Genomic DNA, 21,138 nt, shown 5'->3' with positions numbered 1-21,138 from the left:
CAAGAGAAACTTTGGTCTCTTTTGGTGGCCTTAGATCGTTAGATCAAAATTCTATGAATAACTAATACCAAGAGGTTCCAAGTATTTGCGTTATTTCAGTTCAATCTCTAAATGCTTGTTCATGTACTTTAGGCCCAACTGTTGCATAGAAAACCTGATGTACTCTCTTCCTGGAATGGGTCTTGCTCTACCACTTGAGGGTACAGAGTGCAGTACACTTTTGCCAGAAGACTGGTTTGTGTGCTGGCCTGGGGTGTAACACAGGCACCCGCAGCCCACGCGGACGGGGGGCCCCTAGCTCCAAAGAGCCCCCTCGGCACTGCACTCTGGCCGGAGAGCTCCTGATTGAGCCCGGAGGGGGCCTCCCTTAGTACCGTGCAGGGAGGCCCCCTCACTTTTCGTTACGCCAGTGGTGCTGGCTAGAGTCTGGCTGAGTGGAGATGCCTTGAAGATTGGTAGAAATGTATGCAGCTATTAAGGTAGCCTGGGCCTGAGTTTTGTAGTGCTTTGGATCAGTGGGTGAGAAGCTTGTATGTGCGTGTGTATTGGGAGGTAGTGGAGCTCTTGCGGTTGTAGTGTGAAGTAGGATCTACGTCAGATGTTGAAAACAAGTTTGGTGTTCTGGATGTTCTATGTCCTCTTCGTGAAGTGCTTGGTGATCTCTACATAGGAGTAGAGTAATAGTCATTGCTTGTTAAAAGGGCTTGTGTGATGTTTTTTTCTGGTACTGTTAGGTAGTCACCTGTAGGTATTTCTCAGCATCCTCAGGGTTTGGAAACGGATCAAGGTGACCGCATTGACCTGGGCGGACAAGTCCAGTATGTTAATGATCCAGTGGTTTTTCGCAGGTGGACTGGGTGTGGGCATAGGTCCACGGTCTGTAGGCCTCTGAAACATACTGCAGCACCTAAATGCACTGTATTTTACTTCATGCAAGAGTGTTCAGCAAGGGGCCCAAGGCTTCTCTCATTTAACAACTCTGTTTAGTGCTACCTGTCTGCCTCTCTGCTCCCTCTTTCACTTCACTTCTAAGAAATGTAGAGGATTCTTTATTTTGAAGCCTTTAACCCCTTTGCTGCTTTTGTCAGAAAACAAAATATGTTTACACAGTTTTGGCATTTTACTGCGACAGCCTATTTTTGCTACGTTTTGTGCTTTCAACCTCCTTCCAGCTAGTCGTAGAAATTGGTGTGAAAGCAATAATGGATTCTGGAAAGCTATACTTTTCTTAAAAGTAGACACAATTCTGACCTCAGCAAGGGGTCATTTATGTAGATCCTTCAAATTCTTTTTATATAAACTAATAGTTGAAAATAAAAAAAATAGAAAATACGTTTAAAAAGAAAAAAGCTGTTTGTGCCAACGTTTTCACCTGTAACTTCTTCTAAGTATGACATCTTTCTTAAGGCAATATACTGTTACATTCCCTGGAACCTTCTGGTTGTGGGGATGTATAGGACTTGTAGGTCCACCCAGAACCCGAAGATCCCAGAGCCAATAACTGAGCTGCATCTTGCAATGGTTTTTCATTGTGTACCGGGTATATAGAAATTAATTTGGTTAAAATATAAAGAGTGAAAGATAGATATCAAGGTCACCTATGTATTTCTGAAATGGCAAGAAAATATTGAGTTTAGAAGCTGTGGCAATTTGCACATCTCAAAAATTGTGGGTACCCATAGCAGCATGTGAATTATAGACAATTTTTCAAAGCAACTTATTTTTCACACATTGTCTTACATTTGGAAGGTGGAAATGCATAGAAAGTCAATAGGTAAATACAGTTGCGCTACAATTCTGTGTCCCCCCCCCCCCACCCCCCCCAAGTGTCCCGATAAAAATGGTACCTCACTTGTGTGGGTAGGCCTCGTACCCGCGACAGGAAATGGCCCAAAACTCATCCGGCACCTAGGGAAACCATGCAGACCGATACATTATTGAAAACTAGATACCGAGAGGAATCCAGGATGGGTGACTTGAGTGGCTCTCTCCAGGTTGTATTACCCAGAATCCCTTGCAAACCTCAAACTTTTTTAAAAAAAAAAACAGAAAAAAAACATTTTCCTCACATTTCTGTAATGGAAAGTTCTGTAATAGGCACGGCTCCAAAAAATTTCACCCACCCCTCATTCCTCAAAGTCTCCTGATAAAAATGGCACCTCACTTGTGTGGGTTGGCCTAGTGCCTGCCACAGGAAATGGGCCAAATCGCAACATGTACACACTACATTTTTTCAGTGAAAACTGACCCTTTTTATGCAAATTGCCTAGGTGTGGATTTTGAACCCTAGCTCTGCCGGCACCTAGGGAAACCTAGTAAAGCCTATACATTTTTGAAAACTAGACACCCAGGGGAATCCAGAAAGGGGTGACTTGTCTAGCTCTTAGCAGCTTCTGTTACCCAGAATCCCTTGCAACCTTAAACTTTGTCCCAGAAAACACATTTTCCTCACATTTGTATGATGGAAAGTTCTGGAATCTGAGTGAGTCCATGAACTTTCACACACCCTGCACTCTCCAAAGTCTCCAAATAAAAATGGTACCTCACTTGTGTGGGTGGGCCTAGTGCCCGCAGCCGTGAAGGGCCCAAAACGTATTGAAGGGGCATCAAAATTACCTATCACAAAACACCCTGGTTTTGCAAAGGGGCTCACCTGGGTTTTTGGCCCTCGCTCGGTGGCCATCTGGGGAAACCTACCAAACCCAGACATCTTTGAAAACTAGACACCCGGGGGAGTTCAGGGAAGTATGGTTTGCGTGCACCCCCCCCCCCCCCCAATGTTTTCCTACCCAGAATCCCCTGCAAACTTCAAATTTTGCTGAAAAAATCTAATTTTTCTAAAATTTCTGTGTGGAAATGTGGTCAGATCACAGGGCTGACATAAATGTCCTCCCACCCAGCGTTCCCCGAGGTCTCCTGATAAAAATGGTACCTCACTTGTGTGGGTGATCCAAGTACCTGCGGCAGGCAAGGGCCCAAAATCTATTATGGGGATATCAATATAGGAATATCAAAATTACCTATCACAAAACGGCCTGGTTTTGCAAGGGGGGGTCACCTGGGTTTTTGGCCTTGGCCTCATCGACCATCTAAGGAATCCTACCAAACACACACATTTCTCAAAACTAGACACCCAGAGGAGTCAAGCAGATATGGCTTGCATGGACCCCCCCCCCCCCCCCCAATGCTTTCCTCCCCAGAATCCCTTGCAAAGCTTAAATTTAGCTGGAAAAAAATCAAATTTTTTACCACATTTTTATGTGGGACCACCGTGCTGCCACAAATGTGCTGCAACCCAGCGTTCCCCTTGGTCTGTAAAATGATACCTCACTTGTGTGGCTGTTCAGTGCAGAATCCGCTAAACGTAGAAATGTAGCGCTTAGAATTCGCTGTGCTCTACCCTTAATCCCTAGGTTTTTGGCCCTTCCCAGTAACAGCCCCTTGCCTCACCACACAAGTGCGGTAACAGGTTTATTGTGAGACCTGGGTGGAAATTTGTGTCAGTCCTTGCCCCACCCTTTCCTTTCCTCCGATCCCTCTTTTTTTAATTCCCCCCCCCCCCCCCCCCTCTCCAGGGGGAAACTCTCCTCTCCTCCTTGGACGTGCTAAAAGCAAATGGCTTCCAGCGTGTCTGGTTGCATCTGACATCGGCGTGTGGTGCGCGCCTACGTCATTAGAAGATAGGGGCAGGGGAGGACTGGGACGGCAGTGGAAGGGCTTCTGCTGCCCTCCCCTGTGGGGGCAGTATGAAGGGTAGCTCATGGGGGTGGTGCCAGTGCTTTCCCCATTGGTGGATGCTAGGACGGAAAGGGTTATGGGTTGAATAACATTTTTCAAGCAGATCAGTTTGAGATTTCTGAATCAGTGAACCTTTCAAAATAGACAAAGTGTCAAAAAGTTGCTGCAATATTTTGCAGCGTTAACGTTGGTAAGCGGACACTTACATGGTGAGGATACAGTTCATGAAAGTTAAATTGTGGCCAAATAGGCCCCTCTTACCCGTGTACAAAGTACCAATAACAGTGGCTACCCATAAATATGTCTGGTGAATAGACCACCTACTGTTTTCTCCTCTCTGGAAAGCACTCAACTAATTGATTCCACTAGGCCATTAGACTATTCCTTTCATTTTCCTGTCTATTCCATTTCCTAGTTTATTTACCTGTGTGTGCCTCTGTTTTACATTTTGGTTGTATGGTGCCTTAGCTAATGAAAACAAGCATTGGAAAAACCAGTACGTTTGACGGTGGATGCCAGCCTTTTGCTGTTATGCCTGGGACTCTGATGACCAAGCCAGCAATATCCAACCTCTCCCTCTCTCATTCTTTTATCCATCAAGTCCATATAACTTGGAGGATCAAAGATGGGGGCACCACCAAGACTTACTGGATGATTGGCGAAGTGGTCGAAGGGAGATAAGCGGTCCTCTTAATTACAGGGGAAGACCCACTGATCATTTCATGCAGTTTGAGGAGGATGAAGGCTGGGAAAACATCACAAGGAGGAGGGGCCGCGGGGGCGGATTTACAAGAGGTATTCAAGGGCCCCATAGAATGCATTATCCAGCCCATTTCCCTGTCTACAACAGATACAGCAGTCTGGAAATGGTGGACTGACGCATGGACAATGGGGGGTGTGAATGGACAGCTTTAGAAGGGACGGGGAACAGCCCACTCTTACTATCCACTCTGCCCACAGGGACACAAAACCCTCTGGAATTAAATCTAGTTCCGGAGTCCTCTCCAGAGGCTCCAAATGCGACCCATACTAATCTAAGATTTGCACAGGCTCATTCACCCTCAATACAGGTGGTTACTCCGGAAATCAGGGAATCTAACAATAACATCTGTACGGGCTTACCCTCTACCAAACTATGCCCCTTAAACCTGGTTTCGTGGAACGTTGCGGGACTAGCCAGCAAGATTGACTCTCCTGACTGGGCCTCCTTTATCAATTCTAAAAGCATTCTACTTCTTCAGGAGACCTGGGCACGTGAGGAAATCTTTCTTCAGGGTTTTGCAGCCTTCTCTAAACCTGCTAAGTGGGGGGGGGAAGGGGAAGGCCATCGGGAGGACTCACGACATGGATAGCAACAGATTTAGGCTGCTAGGCTAACTACCTGGAAACAGATTCAGATGATATTTTGGCCGTCATTATTGGAGTGGCCAAATTCATCGAAATGGGTGGTTGTAAACATATATTCCAGGCCGGTACAAATGTCCAAGGAATCCAGCACCATAGAGCAACTCTGTTTTCCTTGACGGTATTCCCTGGGAACTTCCATGCCTGGTGGGAGGCGACCTAAATTCTCAGTATGAACCACTATCAGGTCTACGAGATGGCCCCTCTCTTGAGGAAGACTTACGCTGGCGCGTACCTGTGACGGTGGCACCTCCCCCGAGAGCTTGGACCCCCCTGGCCTTGCAGATTACTGCCCTCACCCTAAACCAAGGATTAAGGGCCTGCAATGGTCGTGGTAAATCTGACATACCTAGCACCTGTACTTATAACAAAACTGGCCGAGAATCGAGAATAGATTATATTCTCGTTAAACTATCCATGTGGCCACAAGTAGTCGACTTTAAAATCATTGAGAGAAGGGATAGTGACTATAATGCCGTGGAACTTTCCTACATCTCACCAGGGAACGAACCCACTTCGCTCGGCACGGATAATGACAAGTCGGGGCTCCTATTAGAAAATAATCGGAAGAAAGTCAGATGGGAGAAATTAGTCACTAGGGGAGACAGATTACCCAAACAATATGCAAGGATCATTCCGCACTTAGAAGGCTTTCCAGATAGGGAAAGAGGCGGTAGGGCCAGCTAATAGAGATAAGCTCGCTCACACACATGCTGAGCTAATTAATACCCTAGAGATAGATCTGTTCTCAAAGTCGGGAAAAAGATCAGGACCCCCAGCCAAGACGACCTGGTACAATGCTACTTGCAGGGAATCTAAGACCAAACTGCTACTTGCCATCAAGAGTGGCACCAATAGGGAGGAAATCCAAGCCAGGAGAAGATCTTACAGGAAGCTCTTGGTAGATGCAAGGGCCGAATGGGACCAGGAATACTGGGAAAATATCTCGAGGTCACTAACCACTCGAGACTCGCGTAAATTCTGGCGCCTGGTCTCAAACGGCACAGAGGATTTACCCTCAGCTATCGAGCCTAACATCGCCCCCAGCTTATGGCAGAGCCATTTCAAGGCACTGTACTCAGCAGAAGAAAGGTCTCCCAGCATCTCAAACAGTACGCCAGGCCTAGGCACATGTAGCGACCGTTTTACAGAAAAAGAGGTGAGGGCGGCCATAGCTGGGCTTTCCGCTGGAAAAGCCCCCGGTCTTGATGGGGTACCTGGGGACTTATTCAAGCAAGAACCAGGGATATGGGCCCCATACCTTACATTGATATTCAACGCCATCCTGGCGGGTATGGAGGTTCCGGATACTTGGCTGGGCGCCGAGGTAGTCCCAATTTATAAAAAGGGATCCCCTCTGCTCCCAGCCAACTACCGGCCAATTAATCTTATTGACATATCCCAGAAGCTCTTTGGGAGACTGGTTCTGAATCGACTACAGGACTGGGTAGACGAGATGGGCATTCTGACTCCCTATCAGGCTGGATTCAGACAGGGAGTGTCCACAACAGACCAAATTTTTAGGTTGAACCTGCTATACTGGAGGACAGCTATAATCGAGGGCGGCACCCTATATACAGTCTTCGTAGACTTGCGTGCCGCCTTTGATTTGGTACCAAGACTGAAGTTGTGGAAGGTCTTGGAGGAGTTGAATGTCCCTGGAGATATTTTGGGTATCCTGATGAGATTGCACCACAACAACTATGCCCGCGTTAGGTGTGGCAGAGGAGGCAACCTAACCGAAAGGTTTCCCGTTCGCAGAGGGGTACGACAGGTTTGCGTGCTCGCACCGACCCTGTTTTGCCTCTTTGTGAACGGGATAGTGAACCACCTATCCAGGATTCCCAACACCGATGCCCCAAAGCTGACTGGCAGCAGGGTGCCTGCAATCATGTTTGCAGATGACACCCTGCTGCTGTCCAAATCCCCTATGGGCATTCAACGTGTCTTGGACGGGTTCCTACAGTTCTGTTTAGATCGAGGACTTGAAATCAACCCTTAAAAGACTAAATACATGATCCTTAATCCGAAGCCGCATAATCGCTCCCCACCAAGGTTGGGAGAAGTCCAACTGGAACGGGTGTACACTATCGAATACCTGGGGATCACTCTTAATGAACACCTAACGTGGTCTTCCCACCAGTCGAAAGTGAACATCAAACTGGCACAGTTGGCGGGAGGCACTATGAGACTGGTGAACAAATCCCCCTTCCGTCCACTTAGCCCCATAATTCACATCTATAAAGTACAAGCCCGGGGTGGTGTCACGTATGGGGGTGAGCTGTGGGGGCACATTCCATCGTCCAAATTATTAACAACTGAAAACAAATTCTTGAGACAGATTGTTGCTCTCCCACAGAGTACACCATTACTCCCGCTCAGACTGGACTTGGACATTCGTCCCATAACGGAGGAGCTGGGCCTAAAGCCCCTGACATTCTGGCGGCGTCTATGGAGTAGTCCAGACCTCTTAAATTACAGAGCTGAGCTGCAGGAATTTCTAGAGCTACCCAATGCCAAAACAATGCCATGGCTGATTTACATCAGGAGAACGCTGGAGGCAATTGGACTCTATGAACTATGGACAGACCCACTAAATATGTGCTCAAGGACCCCAAAAAAGGCACTGACGAGAGCTTATTACGATCATATGCTCCTTAGAGCCATGGACGGTGCACGGGAGGGGTCGCTGTCCAACAAGTTCATTCAAACTAAAGATTCCTACCATCTCGAAAGTGTCCTAGATGCCATTTCTCCACAACTAACCAGGAAACTATTTCTCCAATGGAGATATGGAACCCTTCCCCTAGCATCGTTCACAGCATCCTGGTCTTCTCGTTCCTCTTCAGAAATTTGCCCGGCTTGTGGACATTCAAAGGAGAATGACGTTCATGTTGTCTTCTTTTGCAGGGGGTATGAAAGGAGTAGGAAATATTGGCTAGTCCCCCTGCTCAGGAACTTGGGATTCAGAACTTTTCTACCCGCATATAGAGTCCTAAAGACAGACCGATCCCCCACTTTAGTATTTGCTCTATCTAAATTTTTAACCTCCATGTGGTATGCTCGTTGTCGCTGTGTAAAAAGGATGTGTTAGAAAACCTGAAGTCTTGAGACAGTCCCAAAATTGTGCTACATTTTTTAAACTCCAGTTTTTATCTTGATCACTAATGTTGTTTAATATGCTTTTTAAATTTTGTATAAGATTGAATGTATATCTTTTATGATCTTGTGATCGAAATAAAGATTAAGTAAGTAAGTAAGTTTAGTTTTTTACTTTTGTTTCAGGGCCGAACAGGCATTTTATCCCACTGGACATTTCCCCAGTGGGCTGGAGCCCTTGGAAAGCTCCTTGTGCCTCTGTCACTTTCTCCAGCACCCCGAAGTTAATTGCAGTAGGCACAGGGAGGCTTTGACAACTAGAGCAAGAAAGTGAAAGAGAGGGGGAATTAGGGAAGGTAGAGTGAAAGCGATTAGAGAGAGAGAGAAGGGGGAGAAGAGAGCCGGGTCGGAAAGAGAGAGAATGGGTGGAGGGAAAGCAAGGTTGCACGAGGAGCCCAGGAGAGTGGGTCTGGTTTAAGCGTTTGTGCCTGGGCTGCTTTCGGTTTCTCAGTCCGGCCTGGTTTCTTTTATAAAACGTAATTTTCCAAGGAATTACCAGGCCCTCACCCTCAAAAATGTATGCTTTTTTTTTGTTAATTAGTTTGGTGTCGAAAGCACACTGGCACAGTAGTTCCTGACTCTGAAGGAAACTACTTTGTTTGCGGATGTGGTCCTTATTAAAAAGCAGAATGCATTCCCCCCAAATTAAGTTAGCAAATGGTGGAAGTGGGCTGACCTACTGCAGCATGCGGTAGTGGGTGATGACAAATTTAAATAACACAAAAACAGACCAATGTCTGGTCCAATAATGCAGTGCTCATTTCCTATGACTTAATTTAGATGGTGGTTTCCAATATCATGTGCATAGAGACGCTTTGTCTATCTTGGATGACTGCTTGTCAGTTTCATCTATCTGATGCCTCAGGCAGCTATAGTTGCCTGTTGGCCCATGTATACAGGATCAATGCTAGCTAATAGGATATTCCAAAGGCAGGCTTACTTTAAATGGACCCTGCCACTCGCTAGCTTCTCTGGAAGTATCGGACACTGAAAGTCGTCCTGCCTGTAACTGCATCACAAGGTTCTTATCTCCTATGGCACCCCTGTGCCTCTTCTTTGAGGGAAATGGCCGTTTGCACAGCTGCAGCTAGAGCTGCATCTGTGCACAAAACAAATTGCCATATAGTCTTCCTCCATTAAGTCTTGGGTTCCACCTTGACACATTGTGGAGAATATGATAGACGTGGGAGGCTCGCCAATCTCTCTTCCCGCTAGCAGTGTGTGTGGTCTAGGATAGACAGCAATACTGAGACTGTAAGAGAGAGTAGAGAATATATGCAAAGTATATCCGTGTAGATACAGGCACCACAAAAGGGTCCATTTCTGTAGTTGTCTGTTGGGGAGATCCCTCGTGTGTACCCCAACATCCTTCTTTCTCTACAACCTTGCTATATTCTTGTGGTCATTCAATATTAGAACTCTAAGAAACTTGAGGACAAGGAAAGCTTGTGATGCTGCTGCTCCTTCTTGGCATGTGAGGGAAGCTTGCCCTGCTGCTGCTGTACCTGTTCAGAGAGATGGAGCGTAGTGGGCGTGGGTGTGTGTCTGCGTGTTCTGTTGCTCTCATGTTCTCTGCCAGTGCCCATTTGGCACCTCTCCCGTGTCTAGGTTTGTAGAGTGCAAACCTAGGCAAAAGGCAGCGGAGCGCTATATATGGCCAAAGGCAAGCTTAAAAGCAGCGAGTTCCAGGAGAGGAAGCGGAGTTCTTAAAGTATTGCGATTGTAGCATTCTTTAAAGAAATGAGTGTGCAACTCCTTCCTACATTGGAGCGGTTTTGGGGCTGTCCAGTGGCTTCCTCCGTAATAGGAAAATGCCCCGGGGCACGGAAAGTGAGCTCCCATGGCCGGTGCACTCCCATGGCTCTTTTCATATTATGGCGCCTGGTAAATATTCATTAGGTGGGCTCACTATTTCCGTCGTGTGCAGTTATGATCCATTCTGACTTGCATACACAAGAATGGGAATGACCCACTGGTTGCACATATTCCCTTTTCTGAGGTTGCCAAACTGGGCATATTCACTATTTGAATGACCATTCTGTGCCATGTTTTACATGGTGAAATTCAGGATGGCAAGGCCACCTAGTATGTGCAGTTTGGACCCACATAAAAAATAAGACATAGGCATAACAAGTAGTTTGCACCCGACTTGGTATTTGTGAACCAGTCGTGGACTAAAGGGCAGGATGTCTGCCTGCAGGCAGTCCCACTGATGTAGTCTCATATTCTACTAACAGAGTCCTGGAAATATCTGAAAGTTGATTTCCAGGACTTACACTTGAGCCCTTTGTGGATAGAAGCAATCCCAGTACGGCGTCAATGGGGCCCAAAGTTCTTGAGACATCCAGGCCACCGTAGCTAGACGTTTTTATTATTACATAGGATAAGGCGACTTGGATATGATTTCAAAAGTTTTAGTATGAAATGTTTTTTTGCTGTACAAGAAAAGCTCATTCTTAGCAAACTCATTGCCTTTAACCCTCAATAATTCCTAGAATTGTAACTTAAGTCTCAGATACAGCAAACTCGAATGGACTCTTGGACATTTAGGTGCGGTCTCTGCAAAACAACCCTGTTTTAGATACTGGCACGTGTGATTCTTAAAGATAACTAAGATCACTATCAGAACAAAAGCTGAAGGTTTTGTTGGTTTAGTAACTCAGTCTGTTTTGCTTCACAGTTCGAGCGGCCATCCTGCTGGCTTTCATGCCTTTCCCCATCTTGCGATCAATGATGTCAAAGGTGGTGCTTGACAGTGAACAAGGTGAGTGTACTTTACTCCCGCTCTGCCAAAGCTTTTAGGAGCACACATTGTTTTTATTTGAAATTCAGCCCGGCTAAAAATAACAAGGAAATATTTTGAATTAAAAACAAAAACATTGAAAATGTGTGTATATTTCACAACGAGAAACATTTCTTTAAAAGTGTATCCACTTTTTTAGCACTTTAATCCTTCTGTTAATGTGATTGTGAAGTTCAGAGATGGGAGCTTTAGGGCCATATGTACGACCCTAAATTGCATGCGCAAACAGGTTAGCGACCCGTTTGTGCATGCTAAAACGAATAGAGCCATGTACAATTGCTATTTAGCGAGTCACAATTTATTTGCGACTCGCTAAATAGGAATTGCGACTCGCTATTAGGAAGTGGTGTTTCAAGGGCGGCCCTTCCTAATAGCGACTCTCTACCCCATGTATGAGTGTTTTGCGACCGCAATTGTGGTCGACAAAAACTCGCAATTTACCACCCACTTCAAGAGGGTGGTAATGCACTTGCAAATGGGGAAAATATTTTTTAGGTGCAGGCAATGTCCCAGGGACCACTGCCTGCCCTCAAAAAATGAAACAAAACATTTCATTTTCTTTTTTAAAATGCATCCTGCTTTCCTTTAAGGAAAATGGGCTGCATTTAAAACAAAAATTCGAAAACTGCTTTATATAAAAGCAGTCCCAGACATGGAGGTCTGCTGAGCCCAGCAGGCCACCATCCCTGGAAAGGCCAGCCATTCCCAATGGGTTCCAAATTGCAAGTACCTCATGAATATTCATGAGGCATGCAATTTGCAGCCCCATTGGGAATTGCAAACAGTGTCTCAGACACTGTTGTACATTGCATTTTGCGACCCGCAAATTGTGACTTGCATTAGAGCTCAATTTGCGAGTTACAAATTTTCATGGTCGTACATCTGGCCCTTAGTCATTCACTGCTGTGAAAGGGTTCAGGTATGTTTACCTTCCCTGGCTTTGATTTACTTTTACCAAAAAGTGCACCAGATTCTCTTTAAAACAAAAACATTGTTTATTGATTCATCCCATCCTATGAAATTGGTTGAATGATTAAGAGAAATGTGAAAGGCTAACTTATTGTTTTTACAGAAATGGACAACATTTTGGTTTGTTCCGGAGGTGCAAAATACATCTAAAATGTTATTTTATCCTGGCGCTTTTGAGATCAGCAGTTCCAAATGTGCAGCCATCTTTTACCCAGCCCCCCTACTGCTGGCAGATTTGGGCGCCCATCAGTTAACCTGTGCCCTACGGACCTCCGTAAACTCGCCAGTGGCTAAACAGTTCACCTCTCTTATGAGCCTTATAGCACCAAATCATCACATCTCTTCTCTTTGAATCTTTTTTGTGGTCTTGCAAGTGTTTAACCTTAATGTGCACATTCCTTTCCAGCATTTGCAGGATAGGCTGTGCCGCAAAAGCTTGGCTTTGGAAAGTGGACTTTATTAAAGCTAGCTTCCCTAGACCTATTCTCTCAGTCCCGCAGAACTCTGTTCAGGATGCTGTTCTTCATTGGCTTCTGACAATTCTGCTTGCTGACTGATAATCAGTCTCTGAAGAACTGCTGCTCTCTGTGGTAAGGTAAGTAATGTCTTACAGATTGACTGGTGACGTTTGATGGGACAAGATCTCAATACATTAGCCCCTGGCTCAACCTGTGGTAGCTGGAGATTTCCTCTTCTTTGCTGTAAGAGCTGACTAAACCAACCTACTAATGTGGCTCATTTCCATTAACACCCGCCCTCCACCCCAGCACATTTCATTCCTGGGCCTGGCATTGGCTTGGGTTACAGGAAGAGGGAGGTGTAGCCCTGGCATTTCTTACTGTCCTGCTCTCTCTTTCAAGCTCAGTTTGATTTACCCAACACCCTTTCTGACCGGTCCCTTCTGGTTGCAGAGCTCTCCCGATCAAATAATCTCTGTTCTATGCGCCCACTTATCACCTCATCAAAGCAGCCTGGCTAAGCCTGTTAAGGCTGACCAATCAGGAGATGCTGCTAGAAGGTTGGATTTTGGATCACGGAAAAGAAAAATCTATAACTTATTTTCTGTAGTAGTTATGATACATTAAACAGTGGCACATTGTTGGATTTGTCACTGCAATCTTTTAAGTCTTTGAACAAAATGTTTAGCTCCTTTTTAACAATGGTTATACTTAAATATCATTCCAATGTTAGCCTATGAAGCTATAAATCTACAATAGGGGGAAAACCAATGTGGCAGTTTTTACCTCAATAGGCCTTATAAATTATCTATTATAATGCCCCTGCTTATAGTTAGAAGACATCTCACCCCTGGGGCACCTTGGGGAGACCTTGGGGGTGACTCATATGTATAATTAGATATATAACCACTTTGGAATAATCTTCACCACCAAAGTAAAATTTGCAAAAATATACTTTTAAAGACAGTCTGCAAAAAAGGTTTGCCTTTAACCCCTTCGATGCTCATGACGAGCTCAGCTCGTCATGAGGCACAGTGGAGCTGTGCTTATGACGAGCTGAGCTCGTCATGAACAATGGTATTCAAAGAATGTCCGCACAGGAGGGGAAAAGTCACAGCAGCCAAGGTGTTGAAAGTGATAGCAGGCAATACAGTGGTGAACACTTCAGTGCAGGATATCTAATGGGCCACTAACCATCCTCCCCTATTATATACTAGGGAATTATAGGTGGTATGAATCCCCTTTACCTTATTATATACTAGGGACTTAAAGGGCTTGTCATTGCCAATTGTAATTATTCCTAATTACCATATACCTTTTTAGGTCTCATGCCTAGCTTGCAGTGCGCAGCGCGAAACCTCTTGTGCGGGGTTCTGAAAGCTGACCACACGCTCGTGTGTGTGGTTTTGCTTTTGCCGGCTGCCATTGGCTTTAGCGTGTTTTTAAAAAAAAAAATAAGGCACGCAATTGGGCAAAGGCAAGCTCATGTTCCGCCTTTGCTCCGCCCAGTCCCATTAGTGTCTATTACGTGCATCAGCGCGGCACAGACGACAGGCTCCCTCGCCCCGCTCCTTTGTGGTGCGCACGCACCACTAGTTTCGATTTCGCCCTAGTTTGCTTTCTTCGTGCTTCGTTTCTAGTAAATGGCCTCACAATGCCACTGTCTCTGCTGTCATCGGATAGGCACCCAGAGAGGCCGTCACTGGAGGAGCATTCTCTGTCACTGGAGGAGCGCTCACTGAGGCTGGTCACCGGTGGAGCATTCTCTGAGTTTGTCACTGTCCCGCGTGCACCACTCGTGGGATTGTTAATTTTTGGATCCATTTCTCAGAGAAGCAACTAAATGAAAGAACCACTGATGTCTTGTTCCCCTTGAAGCAGATAATATCTCTCCAAGATTGCTAACAGATGCTGAAAATGGGTGTCATCTTCTTGCGAGTTAACTTAGAAATGTGTTTTCCACGTGACGAATCTGAATCGGTACTGGCGATCTTTTTTTTTTTTTCAAGAAACAACTGAAAATAGGAGCAGAAAACATTTTGAACAGAGTATTAATCTTAGTATGTATTCACGAGAGTTGCAGGAAGTTAGCAAGAGACATTCTTTAGATCTTCACACGCCCATATGTCGAAGCTTTTTGGGCTGGGATGGAGACCGTTACCTCGTGCTTGATGGCCCTTCGGATTCTTCCACTTAGTGTGGAGAATATCCGTGATCTAGAGCAAAGCGTTGTATCGCCGTGCAGGGCTTGCTTCCTCAGGCTGCCTCGCGGAGGCCGATGGGGCCACTTATCCCTGGGGGCTTGTCTTTTGAGCTCCTAGGCTGGTGATTGGTACTTGGAGAACAGATTAGATTGCCGACCACAGATCAATGGATGCCCAGACTTTCGTGGTTCCTTGGGGCAACACCACCCACCTATACGTTTCAAGGGTGCAAGGAAATGGCACACCTGACCTTTCACTAAACAGGAATGTCTGGGTGCAGTTCTTATCTCTGGGTACTCTCTGCTCCTAGGTCACCATTCAGACTGAAAAAAAAAGTAATTAAAGATTGCAACTTCACATCACGCCCCTTGTTGTAGCAGCTTATGTGGCTGGTAACTGGAATGGACAGGTTTGTAAAAAAAAATGTTTTTAAATCCGGGCCAGAATCATGGTGCCCTGTGACCCGGAAGTGTTACCCATACACACTCACCCTGAGTCTGCTTAAGACAAGTAGGGTGCGTGGGTTGAGGGATCGTGATGTTAGTCCTCACCAAGGTAGCTGATAACACAACATTAGACTTGTTACCCATTCAAAACATCACAGGACGTCAGCATATTTTCCAAACACCTGGGTTCCCTAATGTCTGATCATTCTACGGCATTGCTTTACATGGACGTCATTAAACCCGGCTTTCCTCCGCCTGAGAGAAAATCACTCTGGGTCGGTTCTCTGTCCATTAACAATTCATGTCGGTTCAGGTGCGCGCAGCTCGCGGCATCTTGGGCAAGTTCCTACTACAGTGGAATTCCTGTCACGGGATCATCGACGCAGCCGTGATCTAACACAGCCGTGGACGCCGCCGCATTTCAAAGAGCTGCCTGCAAAAGCAAAATGTAGTAATCCTCTGTTAGGAAATAGGGCGGTGTTCCAAGGAAGTGGAAACGGAAGGTATTAGACTGGCCTTGACAAAGCCAGTCGTTCTGGCTTTTTTTGTGCAATGGTATGTGGTATGTGGTGTAATGTATACACTGGTTGCCACGAGAGACAGCAATCACGGGACACAGGTTGGATTATAATGATTCCTTTATTTGTTAGTCGTGCAGCTGATTACAGGCATGTCCGTCCTGCTCCCTGTCCTGGTCATCTGTGTCCCTTCCTGTCCATAACCGGATGTGGTGTCCAGTGACCTGGTCACTGCCCTCATGACCCACAGGGTCCTAGTGCCATCCTGGTCATCTGTCGTGTCACTACATCTCCCCCTTGTTGCAAACCAATGTTCATGGTACATTTCCACTAGTTGTTGTCACCCCTTCATTTACAGTACTTACTGATTGTCCTAGTGAGAGAGAGAGAGAGAGAGATCTTGTCACTCTACATCTCTTCAATTAGTCTTTGTGGTTTTCTGCATGTTCTTCTTGGTCTTTCGTCTCCGTTAGCTCTTGGTTCTCTATCTTCCGCCTCCCATGGCAGTTCTGTTGTTGCTGATTCTTCCTCTTCCTTCTTTAGCTCCTTGAAGTGAGAACTGTTCCTTGTTATTTTTTGTTGGTCGGAAACTGCCGTTATCATTGATCCTTTTAATTTTGTCACCACTAGTGGATCTTTGGAGAATGGGCTGTCCGACTTTCGTTGTTGTTTCTGTCTCACCACCACCAGGTCTCCTTCATTTAATTTCGATTCCGATGCGTGTCTCCGCTGATCCGCATACTCTTTCATTTTCCTTTTGGCTTCTTAATCCCTTTCCGCAATGTCTCTTCGATCTACGCTCATCTTTGCTTCCAGGTGTGGTAGTCTTGTTTTGCTCGATCGCTCCAGTACTAGCTCAGATGGGCATTGACCTGTGGAACTGTGAGGGGTGTTTCTGTAGTCCCGCAACACCTGCCTGTCCAATCGATACTTGTCAGTTTTGCTCTCTGGATGGCTTTCTTTATAGTCCCCATGAATCGTTCTGCCATCCCATTGGCCTGCGGCCACAGCGGTGTTATTTTCCGATGCTTTATCCCCAGGTAATCCATGAACCAGCGGAATTCTTCTCCTGAGAATGGAGGGCCGTTGTCCGTTTTTAGTGTTTGTGGAGAGCCCCATGCTGGGAAGATATCATCTAGCACAGGTAGCGTGGCACTCGCTGATGTCGACGATATTTGCCTTACAATCGGGAACCCTGATAATTCGTCAATGACGACCAACAGGTAATTTCCAGTCTCCAACGGTCCATAAATATCTGCCGCTAGTTCTGTCAATACTGCTTTTGCCAGTTCTGACATTTGTAGCGGTGCTGGTTTTGATGGCGGTCCGGTCACTTGACAGACATGGCAGCGTGTTACTGCTTCTTCTACCATGCCATCCAGTCCTGGGAACCACACCTTTTCCCTCAGCATTTTCTTTTTAGCGACAATACCACGATGAGACTCATGGGCCAGTTCAACTGTTCTCTTCCTCAGTCTGTATGCGATTACTATTCGTGATCCTCTCATCAGGATGCCGTTTTCCGTTTCTGACAGTCGTTCATTTATTTTCTTGAAGGCCAGCATTTCTTCTTTTATGACCCCTTCTTCCGTGGGGCTGTTATTATTGATATGTCTCCATCTCTTTTGTCGCACCACTTTTCCAATGGCCTGCATGGTGGGATCTCTCCTTGTTTCTTCCTTCAGTTCGGCAATCGTTATTGACGTCTGAGTGTTTTGCTTGAGGATGAAGTTTAGGTATTCTTCTGCCATGGTAGTGCCATCTTCTCTGTGGGGCAGCGGTTGTCGTGACATGTAGTCAGCGGGATTTCAGGTTTATTAACTATCTTGAAGTTGTAGTCCATCAACCGTATTCCCCATCGCTCTATCCTTGGTGGTATCTTGGCGTGGGTTGCCATAGATAGTTACTAATGCCTGATGGTCTGTTACAATCTGTTACAATCGTGAAAGGCTTCCCGTAAATTAACATGTGGTAGTGATCACATGCCCACACCACAGCCAGACTCTCTTTTTCTGGTTGAGAGTATGCTCTCTCAATGTCTGACAGACTTTTGCTCCCATAAGCCACGACCCGTCGTGGCGAGTCTTTTCCATGCTTGTGCTGTGCCAGTATTGTGCCCAGGCCCACTGGGCTGGCATCCACAGTGAGTTTGGTGCATAGGTTCGGGTCGAAGTACACCAGGTGGTCTACTGCCGCCACTGACGCTCTTATCTCTTCGAACGCCTTGTTGCATTCTGTTGTCCATTCAAACGTTTGTCCTTGCTTCTTCAGCTCTCGCAGTGGTGTGCTCACTGTTGCAAAGTCCTTGATATAACGGGCACAATAGCTGGCAAGACCCAGGAATGACCGTACTTCAGCTATGTCTTTTGGTTGTTTTGCCTTCACTAGGGTGTCATCCTTGCTGCGATCCGACCTCATTCCTTTTTCCGATAAGATGTGCCCGAAAAACACCAGTTCTTCTCTTCCTAGTTCACATTTCTTTTCATTTACTGTTAGGCCAACTTCTTCTAGTTGTGAACATACTTCTCTCAGTGCTTTGTCATGTTCCTCATCTGACTTGCCGAACACTAGGATGTCGTCACTATAGTTGAGACTGTTCTTGATTGGTCTTATTAACTGTCTAATCGTTTCTTGGAAAATCTCAGCAGCTGATGAGATCCAAAGCTTAACCTTTTGTAGCGAAACAGACCTAGATGTGTTGAGAACGTCGTTATGTATCTTGATTGTTAGTCTAGTTCGAATTGAATGTATCCCTTGCACAAGTCCAGTTTTGAAAATCGCCGCGCTCCCGTTAGACAGCTGATCATGTCATCCAGGTGTGGGCCTGGATGTCGTTCTCTTTCGATGGCGGTGTTTGGGATTCTCATATCCACACATATTCTGATCTGTGCAGTGTCCTTCTTTGGTACTGCTACTATGGGAGATACCCATGGCCTTGGTCCTTCAGCTGGCTCAATGATGTCCTGATCCAGCAGTGACTTTATCTCTTCTTTCACTTGTGGCTGTAGATGTATCGGTACGCGTCTGTGATGCTGAGTGACAGGCCGGACTGCTTCGTTGATGTGCAACGTGATCTGTCGCCCTTTCAGTTTTCCAAGTCCTTGTGTTAGCTTTGAATATTCTCCTAGGATGTTTCCTTTGGCGGACATGTGATATGTCATTTTTAGTAGACCCATTACTTGCGCCGTGATGTTGCTTAATAAGCATGGTGCCGGAATGTCTCCTCCTAGTACATGAACCTCCTCTGTGACTGTTTTGTTTTTATATGTCAAGGTATCCGTGAACTTTCCCAAATTCGTTACGGGTCTCTCTGCACCCCAGGTGAATACTTGTACTCTTGATGGTTGTAGGTGCGGTTTTCTCTTCATTCTCTCATATTCTGTGGCGCACATGATGTTGCACGTGGCGCCACAGTCTAGTACAAATTCTGCTTGGTGCGGTCCTACGTCGATGGTCACCGATTCTGTTGTCTGTATTGACTGCTTTTCTACCAGTCTGATGCTTTCTTCACTGTGTCCTTCATCCGTGGACATGAGGTATAGGCGTTCTACTTTTTCTTCTGCTTCTTCTTCTCCTCCTGACTCTAGCAAGGAACTCCTCGTAGTCATTTCCATGTGTCGCACATGCCGCTTTGTCGTGATTCGTGGTCTTCCTGGTCTACCTCTTTCATTTTTGAATTGCATGCCTTGGCACATGGTGGCAAAATGATTACTTCTATTGCACTTTCGACATGTCTGACCAAAAGCTGGGCACGCACCTCGGTGTGGAAACTCCAAACCACATCTGTAGCACTGTGAGCTTTGTTGTTTCTTTGCTGGTTGTTCACTTGACCCTTTTTTCCAGTGACCCGATCTATTATTGTCTGTCATTCTGTGGGCTTGTTCCACCCGTCTGTCCATTTGTCTCGAATGAGCCATCGCTCTTGCTTCTGCTCTTGCCAGTTCCAAAATTTTTTCTAGGGTGGTTGGCTCCTTTAGTATTCTCATGTGGAAATCAGTGTTTCGACATCCTTCTATTATTCTTAGGTGGATGGCCTGCTCATTGTCATACTTCTCAAATTCACAGTGGGTCACTAGTTTTCTTAGCCTTGTTGCGAAATCATCTAGTGACTCGTCGGGTTGTTGAAATGCGATGTTAAAACTGTATCTTTCAAAATCAATATTTCTCTGAGGGTCAATTTTGCTCATTAGACACTTGATCAGTCCTGTGTACGTCTTTATCTCACTTGCTGGTAGAGTTACTAACAGGTCATCTACCTCATCTCCTACTAGGTTTAGGAACAGTCCCATTTTTTTGGCGTCTACCACATCAGTGGCGTCCATGTATCTTTCAAATTTAGTTATCCACTTCTCCCATCTTATTCCCACTTGTAGCTCCAATACGCTAAATGGTAGTGGCCTGCGATATTGTGCGCTTTGTTTGGTCTCAGCCATGTTTCTTTCCTTTATTTATTCTCTTTTGTTTATTCTTTCCCTTTTTTGGATCTTTTGTCCCTTTTATTTCTTCTTTTTCTTCTTCTGTTTGATTTTATTTAGCCTCTTCTGGGCTTTCTTAGTCCTTTTTCCCTTTATTCTCTTCTTTTTCCTTGTATTTTTGCTTGTTTGTCTTGCCTGGCCTTAATATGGCCGCCCTGTTGGTTTCTATGATGTTTCTTTATGTCCTTTTTTCAAAATGGCCGCTGCTCTTCTCGCGAGATTTCGCGATCGAAATCTCACTCGCCTGACTTAAAAATGGCCGCTTCCCAGATCTCGCCTCTGATTGGCCCAGCCGCCTGATCTCAAAATGGCCGCCGAGACTCTCGCGAGAGCTCGCACCTCTATTTCGAGACCACGCTTTCCTTCACGCTTACCACAATTTGCTGGTAATTCTTAAGAAGCGGTCGGGTGGGCTCCGATGTCGCTCGTTTCCTTTCTTATTTCCTGCGCATCCATGGTGGGCACCTGGTTATTCCTGATGTCGTCGACCGCTACGCGTCGATCTACGGGTCGGCTCGTTTCCCTTCGTCGCCAGCTGTAATGTATACACTGGTTGCCACGAGAGACCGCAATCACGGGACACAGGTTGGATTATAATGATTCCTTTATTTGTTCGTCATGCAGCTGATTACAGGCATTTCCGTCCTGCTCCCTGTCCTGGTCATCTGTGTCCCTTCCTGTCCCTAACCGGATGTGGTGTCCAGTGACCTGGTCACTGCCCTCATGACCCACAGGGTCCTAGTGCCGTCCTGTTCATCTGTTGTGTCACTACATGTGGGTGACTGGTTGAATACGGATTTTGATCATCCGAAAAGCACTTGCATCTCACACGGTTTTTATCTGTCGTACCTAGATAACCAGCGCTCTTATGATCCTACTCATTTGTACTAGTTTTATCCATTTCGGGAGCATGACAAGCCGAGTTGGCCCCACTGGCGTTTTTAAGGTTAACCATTGAAGGATG

General features: G+C 45.9%; 1 protein-coding gene across 1 annotated transcript in view; it reads left to right on the top strand.

Moving 5' to 3' along the window:
• Positions 1–21,138, top strand: part of LOC147698549 (lysosomal proton-coupled steroid conjugate and bile acid symporter SLC46A3-like) — a 215,363-nt gene that overhangs the window by 100,942 nt on the left and 93,283 nt on the right. The window contains exon 4 of the mRNA XM_086935160.1: positions 10,982–11,065. Within this exon, the coding sequence (XP_086791286.1) occupies positions 10,982–11,065 (84 nt within the window). The remainder of the gene's footprint in view (positions 1–10,981; positions 11,066–21,138) is intronic.

Source organism: Lissotriton vulgaris, chromosome 8, assembly GCF_964263255.1.
Source record: "Lissotriton vulgaris chromosome 8, aLisVul1.2, whole genome shotgun sequence".
NCBI classification, from domain to species: domain Eukaryota; kingdom Metazoa; phylum Chordata; class Amphibia; order Caudata; family Salamandridae; genus Lissotriton; species Lissotriton vulgaris.
This window is presented reverse-complemented; position numbering and strand designations above follow the sequence as displayed.